This window comes from Ruditapes philippinarum, unplaced genomic scaffold, assembly GCF_026571515.1.
Source record: "Ruditapes philippinarum isolate M1 unplaced genomic scaffold, ASM2657151v2 ctg6967_1_1_1_1, whole genome shotgun sequence".
In the NCBI taxonomy this organism is placed as follows: domain Eukaryota; kingdom Metazoa; phylum Mollusca; class Bivalvia; order Venerida; family Veneridae; genus Ruditapes; species Ruditapes philippinarum.
The window spans coordinates 12,596-40,119 of NW_026862499.1; the positions used below are offsets into that span (position 1 = coordinate 12,596).

General features: G+C 32.5%; 2 protein-coding genes across 3 annotated transcripts; one reads left to right on the plus strand and one right to left on the minus strand.

Annotated features, from left to right (window-relative positions):
• Window positions 1–4,972: 4,972 nt before the first annotated feature.
• Window positions 4,973–11,737, minus strand: LOC132719298 (rRNA-processing protein UTP23 homolog). Of its 2 annotated transcripts, none has more exons than XM_060703063.1 (4): window positions 11,716–11,737; window positions 7,038–7,270; window positions 6,470–6,609; window positions 4,973–5,655 (listed from the first exon to the last, which is right to left on the minus strand). In XM_060703063.1, exons 2-4 carry the CDS (start codon window positions 7,252–7,254, stop codon window positions 5,278–5,280), a joined length of 735 nt encoding a protein of 244 aa, XP_060559046.1. In that variant the 5' UTR covers window positions 7,255–7,270; window positions 11,716–11,737; the 3' UTR covers window positions 4,973–5,277. The 2 variants fall into 2 exon arrangements, with proteins under 2 accessions (XP_060559046.1, XP_060559048.1); XM_060703065.1 differs by having other exon boundaries at window positions 11,689–11,737.
• Window positions 11,738–12,240: 503 nt separating this feature from the next.
• On the plus strand, window positions 12,241–27,515 carry LOC132719299 (RING finger and CHY zinc finger domain-containing protein 1-like). Its single transcript, XM_060703066.1, has 8 exons — window positions 12,241–12,396; window positions 19,371–19,490; window positions 19,812–19,930; window positions 21,923–22,001; window positions 22,596–22,699; window positions 23,297–23,326; window positions 23,770–23,914; window positions 25,333–27,515. The coding sequence occupies exons 1-8, from the start codon at window positions 12,262–12,264 to the stop codon at window positions 25,561–25,563; spliced, it is 963 nt and encodes a 320-aa protein (XP_060559049.1). The 5' UTR covers window positions 12,241–12,261; the 3' UTR covers window positions 25,564–27,515.
• The last annotated feature ends 9 nt before the right edge of the window (window positions 27,516–27,524 follow it).

Consider the following 27,524-nt stretch of genomic DNA (forward strand, 5'->3'; position numbering starts at 1 on the left):
AATTTCAAACATGTGTAAGTTGAAACGGGAATTTTTGTTGTTGTAACATTGTGTGTTGGAATTTATTTTGAAATATTATAAAAAATAAAAAGTATCCTTTTTGTAGTTAATCAGTTTGTGAAATAGCACGTGATACTTACGTCACGAGAAGTGACCAATGGGCACTTTGTTCAGAGGTGCGAGCCTATAAATACTGAAAATTTGAAATGCTCGCCAGCACATATCACTATAACACTTACCGATATAACAAAACTTACCAAAACTTACAAGAATGATGGAGTGGGTTAGCGTTGCATGTTGGAGGGCTGTTGAGGTTGTCAGGCCTGGGATTAGGGCTGTCCTCAGTGTCTTCGGGCTCACTTTGATGCCCGAAGGCAGGCCAACTTTTGGTAAGAACTTGAAATTATTGAAATGCTTTACTTACCCCACCCACTTGTACCCGCCATTATCGAAACGAACGTGAAGAAGTATTTTTCTGGCATCATATGATATCATTGCGTTAATTTGTAACATGCGTTTGTGTAATAAGAACGCATCCCGTTTTTTCTGAACCATTTATTTATCTGTTTATGTACAGTTACAGGGTCAGTCTGACACTGGCAAGACCTTGGATGATTTTTTAAGATAAGGTCAGATGGTGGCAATACCTTCATATAACAGGTCTAGGATTTCATGATATTTGTAGTCTATGAAATTATTGAAACTGTTTATGAAAAATGTATAATATTCACCAGAGGGGTTGGCAGTATTCAGAGATATATCCATAAGATAACTTTAAAGATATTTTTATCAGTAAATTTAAATTTTACAGTCAAATATGCAACTAACAATTCAAAACTTAAGGTGATTCCGCTTTGCCATGTTTGTTTTCACCAAGTCTGTCCAAAGTGAAAGTAGGCCAAAATTCATATAACAAAAAAGATTACAATGTAAAATGATGAACCATTTGAAAGTACACTTCCAGGTCTATGTTTTAAAGACTATTAAAAAAAAAATAAAAATGATAACAATAAGAATATTTACCTTAAATGTGCTACATTTCTGAAATTTTAGTTTTTCTGAAAATGTCTTCAGAAACTTTTGATTTAAAGGAATTGTCCATTTCTTAGTCAAGAAATTGGTGCAATAGATTAGAGCTTCTAAAATAACTTTAAAGGCACATTATACCTCAGAAACAAATAAATTTTTACTTTGGAAAGGCAAACATGAATTTTATCAGGTCTAGGATTTCATGATATTTATGGACTGTCCATAAATTTGTAGATGGTCTAGAAATTTACAGATGTTTGATGTAAAATTTGCTGTTTTTAGTTTTACACTAAAATCTGCAGCTTAAGACAAGTTGTTTTATTGATTGTTTATATTTACAAAGGTAATGGGGTGAGTTTCATCTTTGTATGATGATTTTGAAATTTTTGTTAAAAGGGAAAATTGAAAGTTTTTTTGTGGTTTTTGTGCTCTGCCTTAATTAAGATGATATCTGTTAGTGAATTAATATACATTGTATATCAATTATTTCTTCGTTTTCATATTGTAATTAAGTAATATTAAAAATCTATATTTCTCTATACAGCTAAAATGTTATGAATGGTATATATAAAAAAATATTACAATTAAGGTAATTGTTTCCAGTTTATATTAACATTAGCGCAAAAGGAAAACATGTTTTATATATGAGATTATTTCTCAAACCATTCCGATTAGCTTACACAAACTATTTTATACTTATAATTGTCTATAATATTAAATATAGAGTTAGAGTAATCCACAATCCGCCTTATGTCATGAACATGATTAATACATATATATGTAGATCTAACTAGTATTAGAGCAATGTTTAGATTTTTAAATACAAATCTGTTCAATATGAAAATGCTTATATATACGACATGTTTAGGATGATAATGATGCAGAAATATATATAGAAAATTAAATAGCAATATTTAATTTGAAAATATACATGGTCCGCCTCGTCTCGAGTCACGGTCCGCCCTGTCCCAAAATATGGTCCGCCCCGTCCAAACATACAGTCCGCCCTGTCCCACGGTCCGCCCTGTCCTACGACCATTTTCAATGTGGCATCCTTCAGTACATAAACTTTGGACAGAAAAACTACTCTCATTCAAAATATTTTGCATTTTGGTAGTCAATGATTTCATGATTTTCATTCAAATACATGTACTTCCTGACAAACCCAGAAAAGCATGGTGTTATCCTGACACTCCCCACATAACACATACAGCATTTACCACCTCTTCATGTGGCTGATCTCCTGACACTCCTCACAGAACACATACAGCGTTTACCACCTCTTCATGTGGCTGATCTCCTGACACTCCTCACAGAACACATACAGCGTTTAACACCTCTTCATGTGGCTGATCTCCTGACACTCCTCACATAACACATACAGCGTTTACCACCTCTTCATGTGGCTGATCTCCTGACACTCCTCACATAACACATACAACGTTTAACACCTCTTCATGTGGCTGATCTCCTGACACTCCTCACATAACACATACAACGTTTACCACCTCTTCATGTGGCTGATCTCCTGACACTCCTCACATAACACATACAACGTTTAACACCTCTTCATGTGGCTGATCTCCTGACACTCCTCACATAACACATACAACGTTTAACACCTCTTCATGTGGCTGATCTCCTGACACTCCTCACATAACACATACAGCGTTTACCACCTCTTCATGTGGCTGATCTCCTGACACTCCTCACAGAACACATACAACGTTTAACACCTCTTCATGTGGCTGATCTCCTGACACTCCTCACAGAACACATACAACGTTTACCACCTCTTCATGTGGCTGATCTCCTGACACTCCTCACAGAACACATACAACGTTTACCACCTCTTCATGTGGCTGATCTCCTGACACTCCCCACAGAACACATACAGCGTTTACCACCTCTTCATGTGGCTGATCTTGTAAGATACGGGATGTCAACCTGTTGTTTATTTTAAACATATTTTATTTGAAACACCTGCACAAAAACATATTTTAGATACAATGATTATTATATAAAATATAATGATGAAAAAGAATCAGATCCGAAAGCATACACAATTCTTAAAAAGGTCTTTTCCCAACATATATAATTACTGTAAATTTAGAGGATATTTCATATATGAATGGAGGACAGTTTAACACTGGGAAGGTCTACCCAGAGTAAAACTTAGTGATTTGTGAAATTTAAGTTGCGTTTTATTTTTTCTGGTAAATTCATTCCTCGTTGGTAAGAAGTCCGGTAGTTAAAAGCGCATGTTAACTTAGTGCTTTAGTTTTCTAAAAAAATAATTTGAGAATGAACCAGTAATTACATTATTTTGATTCAAATAGTAAATTAAGCATTTTTTATATTCAATTTTTGTTGGAAACAATATACATGTACCAGACTTTGCTAGAAATCTGATTAAATTTCCTTTAAGGTTTTTCATAAGCCATTGTAAAATTATTGTTGAAGTGGCTCATATTACAAATTTTTTTATTTGAGGTCTTAGTAATCACAGAGACATATAATATTTTAACATCTCTGGTAATCGTATAAAATATAACACTATGACTTGATTTCATTTGATAAATAGAAAACAATTAAATCAAGGTTGCAATTACCTGAACCCAGATATTAAATACTTGCATGTCAATATAAACGTGTTAAAACTGAAAAAAAGAGCACAACTCTTCCATCTATAAGTGGTTTACAATGAAAATAAAAATTAACCAACGTTTTGACGAAACATACTTGCATGCTAAATCTTTAAAATCCTTCACAAGTTATTCTGCTTAAATGCTTTATTATATTAAATAATGAGCTGACTGCAGTGAAAATGAAACTTGAGCTGTGTTTTAATATAACAACAAATACAAACGATCACTAAAATCCTTCAAAAGTTATTAAACTTATTGTGTCGGCATGGCCGAGTTGTTAACGCGTTGGACTAGTAATCTAATGATCGCTAGCCGCATGGGTTCAAACCCTGTTTACACTCATAGCTCAGTACAAGTTGGTTCCAGGAACGGATTTCGAAAGTGTGTCTATAAGTTTGTAGCTTCCTACACAATCGAACTAAAATAAATTCTGTATAAACCAAGTTATTATGCAGAAAGCAAAGGCATGAAAATACTGTGTATGACAAATATATATCATGTCAAGAACTATTCTAATAGTAAATCTTTCTTAAAAATTAAATCAATAATTACAATTCATTTAAATTATAAATATCTAGATCTGCCAGTGTCCTGTCTGCACTTTTTTTATACGAGATATATAATCCATCTATGAAGTTTCAAGCAAGTAAAAGTATAAAAAATAACAAATAACCATAGCTCAAAAATATGCAATAGATAGTTATGTTTTGGGGCACTCTGGATTTCTCATCAATGAGATTTGTCTATTTGTGAAATTACAACTTGATACCTTCAATGTGTCGAGTTATGTTCTGGTAAAAAAATCAATATCAAAATCTAAATTATACAGGGCATTAACTCCAAATTAATGCTGAAGAGATTTACATACATGGATCTTGAGCATTGCATTTCTCCTCAATGAGATTTCTCCATTAGTGAAGTTTCAAAATGGTACCTCTAAAGATTAAATGAGTTATGGACAGGCTAATAATAAAGTAAGAATCAGAGGACAATTACACAAGAATTATGTAGAGAGAGTTATGGTTCTTAAATACTGCATTTCTTCTAAATGATATTGGTTTATGAAATAATTCAAATTGATTCACGTATTGTTTTCGAGTTATACCAAAACCAAATGGTCAGCAGGACAGACAGATAAGCTGATTCCAGTATTTGACTGCTTACAGTCAATTTATTTTAGAGAAGTTATTCTAGTCTGTGTTTACACTGCACATCATTGTAAAATTAAATTCTTGGAAAACATCTTCATCCGCTTACAATTATAGATTATGGATGTCATATTTGAGATCTTTAAGTCTTTTAGAAAGAAATATCTTTACTTTTGTCAGGTTTTATAATACAGTTCAATGTCACAATTTGCTAACAATACAAGAAAATAATCTGTTTACTGTAATACAATTTCATTTAGAATATGTTTCACATCTACTGCATCTTTTTTGTCATTGTTGAGAAATTGAATATCCACAAATTCTTTTCCATATACTTGAAGCAAGAACAGTTGCCTTTAAAAGCATTTTATGATTATAAATTCCTTTTAAAGTTTGAGACATGCTGTTAGTTATAACTGTTATAAATATCTTTATTGCAAGGTTCTAAGGCATCATGATTTATCTTCCATAGCTGCTAAAGTTTCTAATGTCATCTTCTGTTTCTTGGCCTTTTTCCTTTTCTTTTTCTGTTTAATCAGATTCACTTCTTCAACAGTTCTTTTCTTTTTCTTTTTACATGATAAAGGATTTTTTCCTTTCATTTTATGTTTTTTCTTCTTCTTTTTTTCAGGTTCTTCACCAAATGTTTCTCGTTTGAGCTCCTTTATTTGGTTCATAGCAAAGTCTGTGGGAGCAAGTTTTCTCTCCAATTTTTCATTAGCAACATTTTTAGACATGTCTGCTGGTGATTGAAGAATTATTGTGTTAAAGGCTATAAATATCAACGGTACACCGGACAGTGATCGTAACAACTCGGTAAATTCTGGATCCTGAAATAGCAAACACAAACAAAATTGAAATAAAATGGTAAAATTCCAAAACAGATATAACAACTGTACCATTTGAAAAATATTTGTTTTTATTTATATTTTTTTGATGGAACTAGTACCAATAAAATTAATCTTTAATTCATTAGGAGAATGTATGAAAATTGATGTCAATTTTACTATTTCTGAATGTATGAAAATTGATTTTAATTTTACTATTTTTATCTGTTGTGATTATGAAACACAATGACTTTTTTAAAAACATAATAGTTTATGACTGATGTGAAATCACCATTTATTCTAACACAATTGTTTTTAGTTTTTTATGTGTTAAGGAAAATTAAAAAAAACAAACTAAACAGTTATACATTTTACATGATGAAGCTAATGTGGTAAAAAAAACAGCAACAGAAAGTGTCATTACTCAAGGCTTTCAACTGCTTTTATTTTTGACAACAGAATGGAACAATTTACACAATTTTGTAAAGGACTACCTAATGATCATTGCTGTACAGTTTCATAAAAACCTTAAGAAGTGGGAAGAAGATATTGTTCAAAGGCTTTCTTATTTTTAGCTCTGGCTGCCATCTTGTTCAGCAGACCAAAACCATTTTAGGACATTTTATACAGGAGACCACCCAAGAATAATTCCTGTACAGTTTCATCAGTATTGGCCAAGAAGGTAAGGAGAAAATTTTGTAAAAAAAAAAAGAGTTAACACCAGTCAACTGACGATGGATGGAAGACATTGAGGTTATCACAATATCTCTCCATGTATTGTGATTTTGTTATATATAACATAAACATTGTGCTTTACCTGAGTAGCAACAAAGAATTTGTGTTTATTTCTTTTCATGACTGATCTTATACAATGTGGGGCTGGTTTTGGAGAGTCATGTCGACATGGCTGGACGTGGAACTGCCGTAAAACTTTCAGTGGTCCATATAAAAGAGTTCCTGCAATCACAATGCAAATATATATGTTAAACATTTTAACCTTATGTATGGCTATAACTTGATTAACAGTACAATATACTACTAATGAACTTGATGCAATGCAAGTTTGAGCATTTATTTAGTACATTAAAATAAAATCTTAGGCTTAAATAAGACAGCTCATTTTAATATTTGTCATTTAAATTATTTTGTTTCATTTAATATCAGATACAACACAGTCAAATTAGATAAAACAAAATAAAACTCATTTACATTTATAAAAGCACTTAAATCAGACAAATTTAACTGCTCTTTAAATGTCCATAAAAATCATTAAATATAGGTAAAATGATTATTACTATACACACAGTGTCATGTTTTATGCTTGAAATAAATTTTGTATTTTTAAAAGAAAAACAACAAGCTGTTCTATGTTAGAAAAAACCTACCTAAAGCTTCGCATTCTGCTAGCACACATTTTGTAGTAAAATATTTACATTCAGCATCTAGGTATTTTGGCATCTGGTCCATTATATTAATCTTGTTTTGAAGGGCTCCCTTACAGAATGTGCCATCAATTAGAATACTATATGGAGGTTCAAACTTGAAAAAGTTTTTGTAAAAAAGGAGACATTTCTTGCGATTCTTCTGGCGTTTCCCTTTCATTGTTGAGTAATGTTAACTGAAATAAATTAATAAAAAAATATATGTTTACTTGAAACCACAAAATGTAATTTCTTATTAATGTGTACATACGTAATTGAAATGATAAAAATTCAAAAGGTGTTCAAATTTTACTTGCAGATGTCTATATCAATCTTAATTGTACAACAGTCTAGAATATATTTTCATTTGGATTTAACATAAGTTTGGCAGAGATATATCATAGACAATAGTTGACTCGTGGAGAGATCAAAGCCTTGAAAACCTAGGTAGAGACAGTGTCAATTTGTAAATAGACTTTCAAATTACACCTGTGACAAACCCTAATTTATCTGTGCTGAATTGTTATTCACCTGTGGCAGATTTTATGTTTTGAATTGCTATTATGGCAAATCATTACATCAATCATTAAGTAAAATATCAATTAAACAAGGACCCCACTATTTACATTATCTTGTAACATTCAAAGATTCTGCATATAACTTTAGGTTACAGTGTGTTGAACACCCTCAACCTAGAACTAAAAGTTATTGCAGAAACTTTTTCCACTACTTCAGTATGTGTAACTTACAGCCTGACACATTAAAATGTTATTTATTACAATGGATCATTCCTGTTAGAATTGTATGATATTCTTGTAGTAATTGAATATTTTATATCAAAACCTTGCCATACACTCATTCTTTTGTATAATTTCTTTTATGTCCTATCTGTCGATTCTGTGTTGTTATCATATCATGTAATTTTGTAAGTCTGCTTTAAAAGTTTTTCAGCACTTGTGACTTAATAAATAAATATAACATGACTTGATTTTGACATCAGGGTCTTTCAAATAGAATGGTCTGGAGATGGGCTGATTTTACAAAGAAAAAATGTTTTTAAATTGTATCATGTAAAGATTTTATAATCTTTCACACTGAGTGCATTTTCAAAATGGTGTCGTTTGTTGGCAAAAATTCTGAGCAAACAATCTATGTTTTTCATCAGATTATTGCTTTATAAACATTATTTTCTGCAATATTTATCTTTTTTTCACAAGTTTAATTAAAGGTTTTTAAAGAACATCATGTTGTTAGAATTTTCATTTTTGCTCCTGTATTTAATTTTCGCTCTTTTTTTTAACAGTTACATAATTTGCATATAGTTAACTATACGAATCAGGGTCAGCTCGGCCCTAAAACTTAATCGACCCCCGAGTCAGCTTGGCCCTATTCCAACTCGGCTCATAATTATGTATTACTGGTAATGATTACTTTTATTACTTTTGATATGTTTTCATCATAAATTTAATGGTTTAACGTTTTTACAGTAACAGACCAACTCAAAGATATTGAAAGTTTTATTGATGAAAGTACCAATTTGTATGTGAATTTGTAGAGAAAGAAAGAATTTACAATTTATATGCATGTTTTGCCTACTCCAGATTTTTTGTAAAAAATATCATTAAAACAGCATTGGTCATATTAAAGAACAAACAGTATTAAATACAATTACATTTATTATTACATCCTGATAGTAATATTTTAAATCTACAACATGTATCTGAAAATTTTGTTTTTAAGGAACTATGCAACTTAAATGTTAGTAAAAGCACAGGTTTAGATGGTATTCCTGCCCGATTTTTGAAGGATGGTTCTAGTGTTTTGAAAATACCAATTACTTACATTGTTAATCTATCTTTTTCTGAAGATAAAGTACCAGATGAAATGAAGTTGGCTAGAGTAAAACCACTTTACAAGAAAAATAGTGTTCTAGAAGTTGGTAATTATAGGCCTGTCAGTATTTTAAGTGCAGTTTCAAAAATTTTAGAGAAAGCTGCTTATGTTCAACTTGAAACATTTTTGGTTTCCAATAATTTACTGTATGAACACCAGTCTGGTTTTAGAAGGTGTTATTCTACAGATAGCTGTCTTATTCACTTACAAGATGTTATAAGAATTAATACTAGTAAAGGGCTATACACAGGTATGGTGATGCTTGACTTGCAAAAGGCGTTTGACACCGTAGACCATGATATTCTTAGTGGAAAGTTAGAATTAATGGGTGTTCAGTCTATTTCCTGGTTCAGATCATATCTTTCAGAACGTTCACAAATTGTTAATATAGGAAATACTTACTCTAAATCAAACAATGTGACTTGTGGCGTCCCCCAAGGTAGTATTCTAGGGCCGTTGCTTTTTCTGTGCTACGTAAATGATATGATTTTAAGTATTGATAATGATTGCAAGTTAATACTGTATGCAGATGACAGCACTATTTTATTCTCACTTTAAGACCCGAATTTCATCTCAGAAAAACTTGGGACAGCCCTAGAAAGCTGTTCAGAATGGCTCGTAGACAATAAGCTGTCACTCCACCTTGGTAAGACAGAATGTATGCTGTTTGGCCCCAAAAGAAAATTACAAAAGCAAGAACAATTTACTGTTACATGTAATGGTCATAGCATAAAGGGTTCTAATTTAGTCAAGTATCTTGGTCTATATATCAATAGTGATTTATCTGGGGAAACTATTGTTAATAACATTATTTCTAAAGTGAATGCCAAGCTCAAATTTTTATACAGGCAGAGCAGACTTTTAGATACTAAAACAAAACAGCTTTTATGTTCAGCCCTGATTCAGTGTCATTTTGACTACTCTTGTTCCTCTTGGTATGAAGGTTTATCAAAACATTTGAAAAGAAAGTTACAAATTACTCAGAATAAGGTATTAAGATTTGTCCAAAACTTAACGCCCAGAACTTCTGTAACAGTGTATGAGTTTGAAAAATTAAATTGGTTAAATGTAGAAAACAGAGTCAAACAGTTAAGACTCAATCATATGTATAAGATTTTTTACAAAAAGAGTCCATCATACCTTAGAGCCGACTTTAAATATTGTGCTGATGCAAGATTTTACAATACTAGATCAAGCAATTTTAATTTTATTGTCCCCCAGTGTAATTCTGTGATGAAACAGACCTTTTATTATAATGGAATCAAAGACTGGAATGATCTGCCAGAATATATAAAATCCATTTATAATTTTGTGCAATACAAAAAATCTGTTAAAAGTACCTACTTGAAAGTTATAAAAGTCTTTCAGAAGATATATATGTGTACAACTAATGTGTTAGACAGTGTGATCAAATATTTCTGTGATAGTAATACTAGGCTTATTTTAAAAAGGGCATACTTTTATAAATATAATTCCTTTTTCAACCAAAATATTGACCAAAGTTAGTTAGTTTAGTTTTTTATCTTGTTGTTTTTTGTTTGTTTTTTTTTTTTTATTAGGGGGGGAAAGGGTTAAAATTATGTTTTTTTTTTTTTTTTTTCTTATGGACCCCATTGGAAATAAGCATTTAGCTTAATGGGCTATCCATAGGTGCATAGTACCTCTTATTTTATTTTTTATGACAAAAGTGTGCTCTTTTATGCTGTTTTATGATCTCATTTTATATATATAATTTATATATGTTATCTCTTAACTGTATGATTTTATATTTTGTATCATGTGCTATGTTCCTAAAATGTATAAATATTGTCACAAAAATTCAATCTAAAAACCCTATTCAATATTTAACATGTATTGTCTTGATATCTTTTCTTAACAAAGATAATTTCAAACAATATGTACAGGTACACTGCCCACTTTTTAATTTCTGTTTGTAAGTGATCGTACTTCTGAATAACTTTATAGAAATTTACTCCTTAAAATTTTTATTAACTATTAAAACAATCTAAACAATTTATATTCTAATTTATATTTTTAATAGCGGGCCAAGTTGACCTGTGCCAAGCTGACCCATGCCGAGTTGGTATAGGGCTGAGTTGACCCTTTACCAACTATACAGAGACATATTTTTTGTAGTGACAAGGATTTACATAGCACATTTCCAAACCATTCTATTTGAAAGACCCTGCTGTGTGTGAAATTTTTTTAGTTGACATTTTTTTCCACTGACAGATGAAAATCTGTGATTCAGTCTCTAAATACTGGGATTTTTTAAAATCACACCGGGATATGGGTATCACATGTTATTTGTACACAAGTGGGTCATAATCAAATTGGTGCCGCATATTCACTAAATTATAATAAAATAATAGGTCAAGACCTGGGACATAATCTTATGTCCCAGGTCAAGACAGGCATTTCATTTTCATTTCCAAAACCGTTCACACCAAGATGATTCACTCCCAAATTTCAAAACGGTTGATTTAGTTTTAATTTATCATATTATTTAAAAGGAGGATTTTAATCAAAAATGACAATTAATTTTAATTTGATCAGTTGATAAAATCTGAAAAGAATGCAGACCAAAATTTAGCAGTTTAGTATTATCGATAATAGAATCTACTATATCATTATTATTAAATATTCTTGATGCCTATTAAAATAGAATATACTCTAAAATAATAAATAAAATGAAAGATTTATGGAGAAAACATTTACAAACCAGATAAATTAAAATAAATGTTCATGCCTCTTCAAGCACTAATTTGACGGAAACAGGACGTTTCGGCCCCAAACCAAATCGGCCCCAGTCGAAAAATCGGCCCCTGGACGTTTCGGCCCTTTTCTGCGAGACGTTTCGGCCCCACTATAGTATATTGCTTGATTGATTAACAACAATTAATTTAATAACAATTAAACAATTATGACACTTTAATTCTTTAACTGGAATAATAATTATTTATTATCTTTTGATCTCAGACTCTTGAACCATTTAGATGTACGTTAATTTTTTTTAAGGTGTAACAAACAATAAAGGCAGGTAAAGGGCCGAAACGTCCGGGGCCGAAACGTCTTGGGTAGTTTGGGGCCGATACGTCTTGGGGCCGAAACGTCTCGAAATCAATTTGACGATCAATTTTTTGTATATGCACCGTTATGTTTATCGCTTCAACATCGACAATTCAATAAAATATTTTGATAGGAGATAAAGATTTACTGTGCTTACAATATATCATTGAAACAATTGAACTATCTGAAAGGTTTATAGCAAAAACAGTCAAACTGACAATCGGAAATGGTTGATCATTTTTTAAAATGTGTTAAGCGGCATGAACTGAAAATGTCTGAAGTTACAGAAAAAACTGCAAAGGATTCCGAGACTCCTGGCAACCTTGGATGTCAGCATTATTCAAGAAAATGTCAATTTATTGTATGTTTAGATACTACTGATTTGCATGTGTTACTCTAATTTCTATAAAATTTGTTATGGTACTAAGCCATGGGGGTTATAGAAGACGATGATGACGTCTTGCGACCTCAACTCCAGTAAAATAAAGTAAAGTATGATTTAAAATCTCTGGCCAGTCTGGGCCAGAGGTCCAAATAAAAAATCCAGAAATTTATGGTAAACACAGACACTTGGAAGTATAGACCCGCCCTTCTTCGCCCCTGAATATTAAAAACTAAAATTATCATTTATTATATGAATTAGTTTTATATTTCTGCTTATAATATGAAATTAGGCAAAGCCTATGAACGGGGAAGTCGGTAAAAAATCCTTTCATTTTTTCCGTTTTAAAGGTGTCATTCGGTATTATATGTACCCGCTTCCGTTCTCACTCGGAACACTCGACGATTATTATTAATCCGAAAAGTTGAGATTTGTTCCGTTATTGGAATACACCGCCTTTTATCATTGAGTTACTTTGTAAATGGTGGCGCCTAACTAAAACTGACACTGAAAATTTCATTGATAGGTATAGAATTCTATATATTTTTTAATTGTTTTTTTTTATTTGATTTTCTTTTAAATATACACGTGTAGTCTATAGCCGGGCAAGCCAAAGCCCAGTGGGCCCGGACTTTGACTTCCCCGTATTAGTTTGAGACGGTTATCGTGGACTAACCAGTTCTCAAACCTCTAAGCATTCAAGAGGTCTTTTAGTGTAAATAGAATATATCTTTATAAAAAATCTTTACATATATGTACACTTTAATCTTTATGTAACATTTCTGTAAAATTTGACTGAAATTCAACAATTTAAAAAGCTCTATATCCGTCTTGGAAAAGCACAACCCTCTGTTTTAAAACTGACATGGCCTCTTAAAATAAAGAACCTAATCTCAAACCCCTTCAAGTATCTCTAAAATTCTACTGTTCAGTTTAGCCAATGAAGTGATTGTTATATGACTATCACATGACAATGAAGTACCCTGCAGGATGCAGGTACCTGCTTTAAGATATTTTTGTCTATAATATTCATTTTCACAAATAGTCAATAGTGTATTTATGGGACTTACAAAGGTAATAGCAATTTGTATGAAATTTTTGCTTAGTAATAAAATATGTTATGTAAATATTTGTTCCTATGCACTGTTTTCATTTGACATAAGCACACATGTATGTCAGAAACTAAGCTTTTATGCTCACAAGTTCAGGACATCATAGTCACTTCTAGTAAAAAAATAACAGCACATGAATGAAAGGTTTGAGAATAGGTTGGGTGTGAGATTAGGTAGCCAGTGATTTTTAGCTCACCTGAGCTTGCTCAGGGTGAGCTTTTAGGATCGGTGAATGTCCGTCGTCCGTCGTCCGTCCGGCCGTCCACAATTACTTGTGAACACTCTAGCGGTCGCATTTTTGCCTCAATCATCATCAAACTTGGTCAGGATGCTTATCTAGTTGAAAGCTCGGATGAGTTCGAACATGGGTCATCTCGGATGAAAAACTAGGTCACAAGAGCTAAAAATAGAAAAACCTTGTGAACACTCTAGAGGTCACATTTTTGACCCAATCATCATCAAACTTGGTCAGGATGTTTGTCTAGGTGATAGCTTGGATGAGTTCGAACATGGGTCATCTCGGATGAAAAAGTAGGTCACAGGAGCTATAAATAGAAAAACCTTGTGAACACTCTAGTGGTCACATTTTTGAACCAATCATCATCAAACTTGGTCAGAATGCTTGTCTAGTCAATTGCTTGGATGAGTTCGAACATGGGTCATCTCTGATGAAAAACTAGGTCACAGGAGCTAAAAATAGAAAAACCTTGTGAACACTCTAGTGGTCACATTTTTGACCCAATCATCATCAAACTTTGTCAGGATGCTTGTTTAGATAATAGCTCGGATGAGTTCGAATATGGGTCATCTCGGATGAAAAACTAGGTCACCGGAGCTATAAATAGAAAAACCTTGTGAACACTCTAGTGGTCACATTTTTGCATCAATCATCATCAAACTTGGTCAGGATGCTTATCTAGTTGATAGCTTGGATGAGTTCGAACATGGGTCATCTCGGATGAAAAAGTAGGTCACCAGAGCTAAAAATAGAAAAACCTTGTTAACACTTTAGCGGTCACATTTTTGCATCAATCATCATCAAACTTGGTCAGGATGCTTATCTAGTTGATAGCTTGGATGAGTTCGAACATGGGTCATCTCGGATGAAAAAGTAGGTCACCAGAGCTAAAAATAGAAAAACCTTGTTAACACTTTAGCGGTCACATTTTTGCATCAATCATCATCAAACTTGATCAAGATGCTTGTCTAGGTGATAGCTCGGATGAGTTCGAACATGGGTCATCTCGGATAAAAAACTAGGTCACAGGAGCTAAAAATAGAAAAACCTTGTTAACACTCTAGTGGTCACAATTTTGACTCAATTGTCATCAAACTTGGTCAGGAAACTTGTCTAGGTCATTGCTGGGAATAAATCGAACATGGGACATCTCGGATGAAAAACTAGGTCACAGGAGCTAAAAATAGAAAAATCTTGTTAACACTCTAGTGGCTACTGTTGTGATCCAAATATTCTGTTAATTGGTCTGAAAGTTTGTTTTGATGATTTCTAAGTCAAGATCGAACATGGGTCATCTTGGATGAAAAACTAGGTCACACCGCCCAAATATGGAAAAACCTTGTTAACATTCTAGTGGTCACATTTTCGACTCAATTATCATCAAACTTGGTCAGGATGTTTGTCTAGGTAATTGCTTGGATGAGTTCGAAATCGCATGTGAAACTAGGTCACCGGAGCTAAAAATAGAAAAATCTTGTTAACACTCTAGTTGCTACTGTTTTGATCCAAGTATCCTGGAAATTGGTCTGAAAGTTTGTTTTGATGATTTCTAGGTCAAGTTTGAATATGTGTCACCTGGGTAAAAAACTAGGTCGCACTGCTCAAATATGGATAATCCTTGTTAACACTGTAGTGGTCACATTTTTGACTCACCTGTCATGAGACTTGGTCAGAATGCTTGTCTAGGTAATTGTTTGGATGAGTTTGATAATTCAGGTGAGCGATCTAGGGCCATCATGGCCCTCTTGTTTTACAAACTCATCAGTGTGGGTCCTAGGACTCGCTGAGCTATAAATCTATGAGTCCCAAAATTTAGCTGACTAATCTAAGTTACAAGGCTTAATATTGCTTTAGTGATATGAAAGGTATATTAACAATGGAATGAAGAAAAATTGAATTTGATTTCTACATTAATAACAATGCTTCTGATACTGAAATAATTCAAAACTGTCAAATAAATTTAATAAGTTTATTTCCATTAATTTAGTTTGAGATTAATCAAAACTTCATTTTCCTTAATATTTTATGCTTAATAATCTATAGTAAAGCACTCATTATTATTTCTTATCTGTAGAAGATTTGCAGACCTAGAATATGACTGACATAACTTGAACACAATTTGGTATTTATTACCAAATTCCAGTCAGACAGGACTCCCTACTCAGAAAAAGTATGCATCCAAAAGATGCACATTATTTGAAACTTTGCTTCCACAGCAAATTCAATGAGTCCTGGACTCGGGATGCAGAGGTAAAAAAATCACTGGGTACTTATACGATAAGTGTCTAACATGTAAACAAGTTTGAATAGAATTTTATAACGTTTTAAAAAAGTCAATTTTTACCAACGTTTCAATTTCCAGAAGATACCAAGCTTTGAAATGAAACACAACTGACCTACATGAATTTCAAGCTTTTATGTTAGCGCATGCCATTTCTTTTGCCATTTGGTGTAAATCAGTTGAGGTATATATTCTTCTAATAAATAAATATATGTTACTATCCGATTATACCTTTCTTCCAAGCTTTGCACATTTAAATAAATTTTCTAACTGTGTCACATGTTTGCTTGAGAATTCATGACGACTGGAATCGTTTCCCGCAACTTACAGTGGAAAAATCTCTGGGAAATAGGAAATTTCATAAAGATCTTCAATGAATGAAAATGTACATTGTTATCGACTCACACACATGCGCATGGCCTATATTTTCAGGAGCGTAAATACAAAGTAAACAATAAAAAATACATAACAATTTTATTTCTTTTTACGTTTTATACTTTTACATCTAGTGTTTAAATAATATTATCTTTTTTACTTGAATAATGTTTCTTTAAACTTCACCATATTCACCGACATGTGGTTATCAAAGTGGCTGGATGAAATTCCTCCGGATGTGATGATTTTGTGAAAAATAGGCATGTGTTTTACTCATTAGAGAATTCTGTTCAGTTCTCGGCATAAAATGAAAGCTCATAACAGTGCTGAAACTCATTTCAGTCGTCTCACATCAAAAGAAAGCTTATGTTGTTATCTTTATGAAATTATGATATTTTAGGGAGTTTTTTGAACATCATCATTAAAATAGCGGATAACAAGGTTTATCTTCAAGAGATGTGACCAGGTGGTAATAATATGCAAAAAATTTTTGACGTACGGATTGCAAAATAAAAATACACTGGTGTATACAAGCGCGGATCAAGAAGGGGAGCCATGAACATCACCCCATGTCTGTGTTAGTAAATGTGACTTGTTCATCCGAACAAATCAGGAACTTGTGTGGCATCCTGGAACGAGTAATACATGCTGGAATTGTCCTCATGGAGTGAACATAAGGCCTGGTTAAGACGTTGGGCAGGGTCTTCCTCTCCACCTGCTGTGCCCATGTCTATCTTGTGATTTGCCCTCCCTCTACACCCAAGTTCATCCTAGATATGTTCAATGGGATTAAAATCTGGGGAGACAGTGGCACCCAGCTAACTAAGGATTTTTGCAAGACATGTTTGACTTAGGCATATATTTATGCCCCTACTTCAAAGAAGGTATATTGCTTTGCATTTGTCTGTCTGTCGGTACATGTACGTAGACCAAATGGTTTCAGAGTGATAACTAAAGAACGCTTAGGCCTAGGAACTTCAAACTTGGTATGATGATTGGTAATGACCAGCAGATGACCCCTATTGATTTTGGGGTCAAGGGGTCAAAGGTCAAGGTCACATTGACCTTGTAGGTAAAAATGGTTTCCGATCAATAACTAAAGAACGCTTAGGCCTAGGAACTTCAAACTTGGTATGATGATTGGTCATGACCAGCAGATGACCCCTATTGATTTTGGGGTCAAAGGTCAAGGTCACATTGACCTTGTAGGTAAAAACGGTTTCCGATCAATAACTAAAGAATGCTTAGGCCTAGGAACTTCAAACTTGGTATGATGATTGGTCATGACCAGCAGATGACCCCTATTGATTTTGGGGTCAAGGGGTCAAAGGTCAAGGTCACATTGACCTTGTAGGTAAAAATGGTTTCCGATCAATAACTAAAGAACGCTTAGGCCTAGGAACTTCAAACTTGGTATGATGATTGGTCATGACCAGCAGATGACCCCTATTGATTTTTGGGTCAAGGGGTCAAAGGTCAAGGTCACATTGACCTTGTAGGTAAAAACGGTTTCCGATCAAAAACTAAAGAACGCTAAGGCCTAGGAACTTCAAACTTGGTATGATGATTGGTCATGACCAGCAGATGACCCCTATTGATTTTGGCCGCAGCTTATTGTTGATAAATTTGTTAACTGAATCTTGATTTTAATGAATTAATTTTCTTCTATTGAAATTCGCCCTTGAATGAATAATATTTGAAAATCATGCGAAATCTCCCCCCCTCCCCCTCCTCTGCATGGACCCTGGCCCCAGTCCCAAAATGCAAACGAGGGCCCTGTTTCAATTAACTTTAACAATACATGTCACCATCTCATGACATCAGTTAATGATGTCATACATGTTATCTAAGAGCATTACAGCACTCGCACAGGCATCAAAAATATTTTCAGTCACTCTTCCTGTGAGTAGTTTCTAAACCCAATGTGCAGGCAACATGTCTCTACTCATCCTGCATCAAATTCTCTTAGATTCTACTCATAATTAAGAACCGACAAGTAGAATTTTCAATCTCTGTTACGGGGCCTGTGGCTCCACTCAGGGGCCCAACTCAGACTTTCCACCTATTACTAACTACATTAATTCTTTAAGCTAACCTGAACATAGCTTAAGTGACTTCAGCAAACAGGTTTTATAGTATTGCTAGACCCAACATCAAAATAAAAGTGTCATTTAAAGTTATGGAAGCCAGAACTATCCTGAACACAGTGTTAGATTTAAAGATGAGCTTTTGTGATGGCAGTTTGTCCTTCATTCATCTTACGTGATTTTTTGTAATTCCTTGAAGCAACATCTAAACCACATAAGTTTTACCAAACTTCACAGAAAAGATTCTCAGCCCTCTTTAAAAGTGATACATCAGGGATATAATTAAACAGACGACAATGATGACAGTGGGTGAAAATTTAAACTTTTGAAAAATGTTATGCCATGGGGGCGTTAAATCAGGATTTTATGGTAATTATCAAAAAGGGTAAATTATATCTGGGTAGGCTAGCTCATAGATTAGCAGTGGCATTGTGGCATCTCATGCTTGATACTAAACTATGTGCTTTTAAAGCATTTAAAATATAATTCTGGATGACAGTGAACAATTACACTGTACATAAAAATTATGAAAAGCTTAAAAAAAAAACACAAAAAAAAACAGGATATGGTTAATAACTACATTGTATAATTTCATTCATGTCTACTGGTTTTGGTCTATTTTGGACCTTCATGAGGACAAAAATAATTTTCAAATTAGCCCCTGAAGAACTAAAATTGATGTCATCAGTTTCAAAAATGACATCTTTAGTTTGTGAAGTACATGTACTGACTATAATTGATTTACTTTAGTTTATACAAATTTATTTTAGTTTGATTGTGTTTGAAGCTATAAGCATATTGACACACTCATGAATCCGTTGTACTAAGCAATCAATGTAAAGTTTCTGATTTATTTTCAGGCTCCATGTTGTAAAAAGATTTATGCATGTAGAGTGTGTCACAATGAATCAGAAGATCATGAAATAGACCGCAGTGCTGTGTCTCAAGTTAAATGTTTACTCTGTGGCCTGGTACAAAAGGTAAAACCTTTATACTTACTAATGTGTTTTAAACTTTTCTGAAAAAATTCAAACATACTGGTTTGTAGAATTACCAAATGGCTGCAATAATACATTGTGATACAATCAATACACATAGTGATCCTGTAATGCTGGGGTAAATCAATGGACTGGAACATGATTTTATTGAAAACTACATGTAGTAATATACTTTATACTTTCAAAGACTAATTATCTGTTTCCAATTAGAGATAGAATATTTAAGATTTTGTATCATTTATCTTTCATCAGAAAAAGGAAACTATTCAGGAAGATATGTTTTTCAATGTTTTGGCATTGTAGGTTCAGAAGTCATGTGAGAGCTGTGAGACGATATTTGGGAAATATTTCTGTGAGAAATGTCGGTTATATGATGATAATGATAAAGGACAGTTTCACTGTGATGAGTGTGGTCTTTGCAGGTAATGTAACTCCTTATTCTCACTTAAGTCTTCATAACTTTATTTAATCTAAATATTGGTAGCCATGTTCACCAGAAATACAATTATATAGATGATTATAAGATAAGCAGTGTTCAATCTAGAACAAATTTCCAGGGGGCCTTTCGGGTCCATAAACTTTTCAAAAGGGGGTCATTTGAGAAAAAAGGGGGCCAGCACTTAAAATGAACATCAAATTCAAATAAGGTATTGTATCTTTTTAAGTTACTTGTTCACATACCATATATAGACCAAAAACGGTTGCAAAATTCCATAACAATCAACTCAACTAAAAAAATGACATTATTTTGACCTTTTTCGAGAGTTCTGTTAGCGTTGATGCAGGCTCAATTTTGGTACAGAAACAATGACATAATGTTCAAAGAAACATATGAATCTTTTTTAAATGTTACCAGGGATATTTGATAACAATGTTCAGTTTTTTAATCAGCGCCCGATATATAAAGAAAAATCATATTTTGCAATAAGCTTATAAACTTACAATAGTCACTAAAACATTTACCCTTCTCAATATATCCAAGCTAAAAACAAAGTGTCAACAGGTGCTAAGACAATGTATATTGACATACCGGAAACCTTTGATCTTTTGTCAGGGCAGCAGTTCTTACGTCATGCTTAAGATGTCTGTATTGATTAATGATATGCACAATGTTTTAGCGCCGACCAGCCAAAGACCAATCAAAGTTTATTTACTCAATTGTCAGACACTCCCTAGCCAATCGTGTTTGGTTAGCTCCATCTTTAAGACTTTTTTAATTGGTTGAAGGCGTGTTCGTAATAATTTATGCACACCTCTATAATTAACTCGCACTTTTTCACAAATATATAGTTTTTTTTTCCTCCGGAAAGTTATTGCATATTAATTTGTTTTGACCGTTAAAAAACTATAACGACACGCACATGAAGATTTGTTTTGTTTATAAAAACTGTGACTCAAAAGTAAGCAATAGTTACGGTTCCAAGAACAGGTCTGCATAGTATTTACAGACCCGGACCGAGAGAGCGTTGCGATCAAGGTTTTAAAAGGGTTACCGAGTGCGGTAACTATCTTACCAACATGCTCTTGTTTTTCTATACAAACTTCAATTTTGAATTCAATATTTATTAATATTATTCACGAAACTTTTTAAGACTTAATCAGGTTTAAGATCATTAATGGCATTTTCTTTGAGTGCGCCCGTCGGCCCCACAGTTGAATTTGTTTTGCGCCGGCGGTCTTTTCAGGGGGTCAATGGCGCAATGGCGCGCTCTAGATTGAACACTGGATAAGGACAAGGTCAGTAGAGATGTTGATGAAATGTCCAGTTTTTGTGCACGCATGGGGTGACATCAGTATTACAAGTGCTCAACATCATGAGACAGTGTTGCTACCTAAACAAGGGCAGTAGGTCAATGTCATGCTTTAAGGTCAGAGTAAAAATCTTGTCCACAGGTACAAATTAGACTTTTGATACATTTAAAACATTTATTCCACCATACAGTATGAGAAATAATCAACTTTGCTTGTCCTCTAACACTACTTTCAATCAATTATGCCCATATCTTCAACAAAAGCTTTCCTGATGTGTGTTTTTTGTGACAATGGCGCCCTTGTTTGTGTTTTGTATGTACCCTCATCTAACGATTGTCTGTTGGATTCTGTGACACATGTGTCTAATGATCTGTGACATTGTAGTCAAAGAGTCATTGTAGTTCAAATCATTTTCTGCTTATGCAAATACATGTACAAAAGACATTGATGGGTAGTAAGAACAGGTTGTGGTGAGATTGATAATTTCTCTAACTACTACTTCTAAACAAAACTAAAAACGTAAAAACACAAATGTATTTTTAAAACAATTATATCTTGCAGCTAATATATTTTCTGCATTGAATGAAATGTATATATAGGTAGTCTGTTGTTAATAAAGAGGGGGTAGTGTAATCATGAGTAAATGTGTTTCTATATTACAGAATTGGTGGTAGAAGTAAATACTTCCATTGCAAGAAATGTGATATGTGTCTGTGTGTAAAACTGAGAGATAATCATAAGGTTTGTTAACATATAATCATTTATTTATGTTATAACCTTTAATTAATTGTATAAGATGTCTCCTTTTAAAATGCATTTACAAAGTTCATGTATCATTATGTTTTAAATTCTGTTTTATTTCTTTTCTGTTGAAATTTTATTATCTCAGCTTAGAAACAATAAGTTGTTCACCAGTTGATCAGGCTAAAAATATTTATAAAGAAACTGCTGAGAAGGAGGTTAATAAATGTTTTATGTTAGTTACTGAAAAGAAGATAGGTTTTCTTAGTGCATAAACATTGTTTTAGCACAGCACATTTTAAGATATAGTTTAACATATTAAGTAAAATTCAGTATGTTGTGACCAACACAATTATACATAATATGGAATCTGGAACCCAATGTCAGAGTTTGGTTACAGTAAAAGGCAGATTACAAAATTAAAACAACAAGCAGACAAAACAGCAGAAACTGCAAAAATTATTCTTTATTAAATGCAATAAATTTAAACTTCCACTACAACAATAGATTTTAATGAACAGTTAAAAACTGTCTTTTAACTTTATTAAACTTGTAAGATTTATTGTGACTCGTATGTTTTATTTATGAATGTAGTGTGTAGAGGAGAATTCACGTAGAAACTGTGCTGTTTGTCTTGAAGATCTTCATACATCTAGAATGGATGCTCATATACCTAATTGTGGACATCTTATACATAGGTACATTTTTATATATTTTTTTGCAAGGTTGTTTTTTTAAAAAAAAAAAAATTTTTTTAATACATTTAAGTTTGATCTTTCCCCCTTTCTTTTCATGCTCTGGTGAAATAAATTTGATAGCTGTAGCCTGTATTTGCAAAGTTTGTATATTGTAAACACAAAGAATTCACATGTTTGAATTACAAATATCGTAAAACATTCATCTTTGAACCTGTCTGATTGAAATCATATCCTTAGTTAATAACTTTATGGAGATCATATACATCAATTAGATTAATCATTGAATTGAAAGGCTTGTTATTTAATTCTTAAGTTAGTATTATGTTTTCTCTGTGGGTATTTTTTGAAATGTTCTTCCTTGAATTATTTTACTTCATTTTAGATTTATTGTATAACCCAGATCATTTTGTCACTTTTCATAAATTTACTATACTCCTTATAAATTTATATTGCACTTCTCATACATTTTTATATTACACTTCTCATATGTTTATAGATATATTATACTTCTCTTATAGTTATACTATACTTCTCATATACAATGTAATTATATTACACCTATATTACATTTCTCATATATTTTATTTTATATTACAGGATATGTTTAGAGCAATGCATGAAAACAGGGTAAGTGTTTTAAATAAACAAATATATTTGACACTTTGCCAGACCTTATCTTCTCAAAAAAAAAAATTCAACTCTTATAGCATGCTGATTGCTAACACTTCCATAAGTGCATAAAGATCTAGTTGTTAGTTGATAGTATAAATATGCAGCAAAATTCTTCCTACTTCTGATTCATGTTCATGTATAATTTAGAAGTACAGACCATTTACAAAATGAGGACTCATGTTAGATTCATAGACAAACATTTATCTCTGTTATTCTATTGTGTGCAATGGACTTATCTTGTACATGCATTTAATTTCAAACTATGCATTATAATTTTTACAGACTCAAAAAAAACAACTAATTTTTGGAAGAAAATAGCTTACTGTTAGAATATTTGTCATTATATTAGCAAAATTTAGAATTATCAATCTTGAAAAAACCATCTCATAACATTACAGGATTTATGCATGTCCAACATGTGGACAAAGTTTATATGACATGCACAAAGCATGGGAAATGTTGGACACTGAAGTAGCTAATACACCGATGCCAGATGAATACAAGAACTTCCATGTGTATGTACTTTGTAAAGACTGTCATAAGGTTAGTCCTGTTTTAAACTTTCCTTTTTCTTTTAATTATACTTAAATCATACTTATAAAGTCATTTCTCAAATTCACAGACTAAAGAAACAAGAATAGGTAATATTTGTTAAATTAAACTGACTTTTAAGATATACTACACTGACCTTGAGTAAAATGATTTTATTGCAAAAATTTATTGCAGTCTAGAAAATTCTTATAGCATACTGGCATGCAAGCAGTTCCTGTACAGAAGCAGTACCCGTATTTTTCGTTTAAACGCATGATCATTACTTGCATCCTTTTAAAAATTGATATCAAATCAAAGCAGATGTATGAACAAGACAAAATCTGAGTGCCAGTTCAGTAATACGTTTAAAAAGTTTTCCTTGTAAATCACTTTCACCTGTGCATTGTTAAAACGTGACCTTGTAAAAGTTGAGGGATTCCGTACATGCAGCATGCGCGAAAATACTTGCATATCAAGCATGTTAAAAGGTTTTCAGCTAATACTACCCAAATACAGAGAAGTGGGCAATGTGATTAAAACCTGTTAATTATCAGAATTTTCACCTATATTACTACATTAAATCATTTTATGACTTTAATGAGTAAAATATCATGCATACAAGCACGCCATTGCATGGAAATGCGTTGGGGTAACGGTACCGGGTAAAAGATACTAGCATTTAGTCTACCCTCTATTCCTGAAGTACATCTATTTACCTCTTTGGGAAAATGGTCCCTTCAACAAATATAAATGAAAAATAGGTCTGATACATGTATAACAATATTGTATAATTATATCTTATGTACAGGAACTACTTTTCTTCTTACAAAATAATGGATAATTTCGGTACCCCATATCAGGCTTCATAACTACGGGTTATTCTATGTTTATAACATAATGGAATTTCCATAATTTGTGTGAAGAGCTGAATATTGATGTGTAACATTCAATTTTTTCGTGAGTGAGCGTTAAAACAAAAAATTTTTTAGTAGCTACAATTTTTGCACGGGAATTGCTTGCATGCCAGTACATCTAATTTGAATAAGAGAATGCATCAAATATGTTTGGGAAGCTACACTCCCTAATACTGCTCAAGTTAATTTGGTCATTTCTGCCAGTTTTTTTATGACACTATGTATTCATACTTTGTTATGTAGTATGTAGAGTTTAAAAGGTAACATCTTTCTGGTGTGTACTCAAAAGATGTTTATTTTACATTTAAAAAAAAGAGACTTTATAGCAATTATCATTATTTTCAAATTTTACAGTGAACAGTTTTAAAAACTTTATTATAAATATGGATAAATGTTGGGGAAATATACAGCACAATTCAACTCCCAAATATTATTTAAAAGGTAACAGCTAATAAGGACTATTTAGAAAATTGTTATGCATGTACAATATTTTACTGTTATATCATTAATTTATAGGAGAGTAGAGTGCTGTTTCATGTGATTGGTCTGAAGTGCCAAATGTGTGGATCGTACAACACCTGTAGGACTGAGGATCCAGATAGCTCTGCTTCAAATAAGGCTTCTCAATCAAATACCAGCGGGTCCGAGCCTACAGGGGCAGCAGGAGATGGTCAGCCTACAACTACAACAACAGGAGCCTCAAACACGACCCATGTACCTTCAGAGGGAACTGATAAAAAGAAATAATCAAATATTCATGAAGGTCATCTGCTTATAATTTGCTTTAGGATAAATATGTTTAGGTAAAAAATGAAATAATTATTTTTGAAATATTGGCATGTAAGCAAGCATTAGTGGTTTTATTTTTGTTGCTTTTTCTGTATTTTTGATACTTGTTTTTATCAGATTATTACTTGGTGTAAATTATAATTACGTTAGCATGATAGGTCAGGATTTCTGCTTAATTTATCATTTTCATCAAAATTAATGTAACAAGAAATATATTCATAAGATATGAGAAATGTTAACAAATATTATAAGCTTAGGACCCTTTCAATATAAGTTACAAGGATGGAAAAGAAATGTTTTGTAATGTACTGGTTTGATTTTAAGGCTTCCATAATACATCTGTCACAAACTGATGAAATTTCATATGTTTTGTCGCATGATGTCTTTTTATATTGTGTATGCATTGAAATGACAAACAAGATAGTAAAACATTGTCAACTCAATGTTTCTTAAGTATAGGGTTAAGTATAGAATTATGTAATTGTAAAGATATGTTTGAATGATTTAAGGTGTTCTTTTGAAGAAAAAAACGCCCTATTGCTACAGTCATGTGTCATTTACATTGCCATCCAAAACCTTTAACATTGGTCAGTATGTTTTTATTTATCAATTGATTTGCTTCATACTTGAACACAACAGCCCTTTGGAGAGGACCTTATATTGAAGACTGAACTTGTCACTCTCAAATGACCTTGTTCTTCAAAGTCAAATGAATTTTGCATGGTTCCACAGCAATCCTTTGGATAAGACCTTCAAGTAGACCAAGTTGATTATCACTTAAATCATCAATGACCTTATCTTGAATCTCATATTATTGAATTTTGCTTGATTTTTCTATAATTGGCTATAACTTTATTATTTATGAATAGATTGTGTATAGATTGTTTTCATACTTGACCACAACTACCTAAAGGAAAATGTCTTAATAAGATCACAGTCATTTTGACATCTACTCAAAAATGACCTCAACCGTGAAGTTAAAATTATTGTTATTTCACAGTTTTGTTTTGCTTTGATTGACTATAACTTCTAAGTAATGAAAGGATTGTGTTCATACTTGGGCACAACAATCCTTATGTCAAGACATCAAAGAAGATAGAAATGAACTTGACCTTAATTTGACACTTACACTAAAGGTCAAATTAGTGAATTTCTCAAAATGTTCATATATTTACATAACATGGTCAAAAAAACACTAATAACAAAACTGACATGTCTAGTTGTTCAGATATGGCCATGATCTTTATTTGACCTTGACCCTGAAGGCCAAATTATTGAAATTTTTGAAAGTTTTATTTATATACAGATTTGATTTAAACTTAGACAAAAGAACACATATGACAAAACTGACATTTTGAATTATTCAACCCTTTAATTAACCTTGACTTCAAGGTCAGTATTGAAATTTACTTAAATTGCCATACATTTTTTATCTATTTACAAATTTGACTTATACTTGGATAAAAGAACATATGACCAACTGACATGTTGAGTTATTTTAAATGACCTTGACCTTTGAATGGCCTTTACTGTCAAGGTCAAATGATTGCAATTGGCTTAAATTTTTGTAACTTTGTTATTTATTTATAGATTTGATTCATTCTTTGACAAAAGAACACATATGACAAAACTGACATAATGATTGATTCAGATGTGACCTTGACCATTTAATGACCTTGACTGTCACAATCAAATATGATATATGAATTATATTTTGTTCAAGACAGTTATGTATTCTGGGAGTATTATTTACTGAAATATTTTTCCTCCAATGTTCTTGACTTTAGAAATAAGACAAGAGCGATCAGTAATCACATGTGTCGCCTCATGATGGCCAATTTCATGTTGGGACAAATTTTGTGACAGACGGACAGACAGACGGACAGTGCACAACTAGACTAACCACTTTGTACTGATCA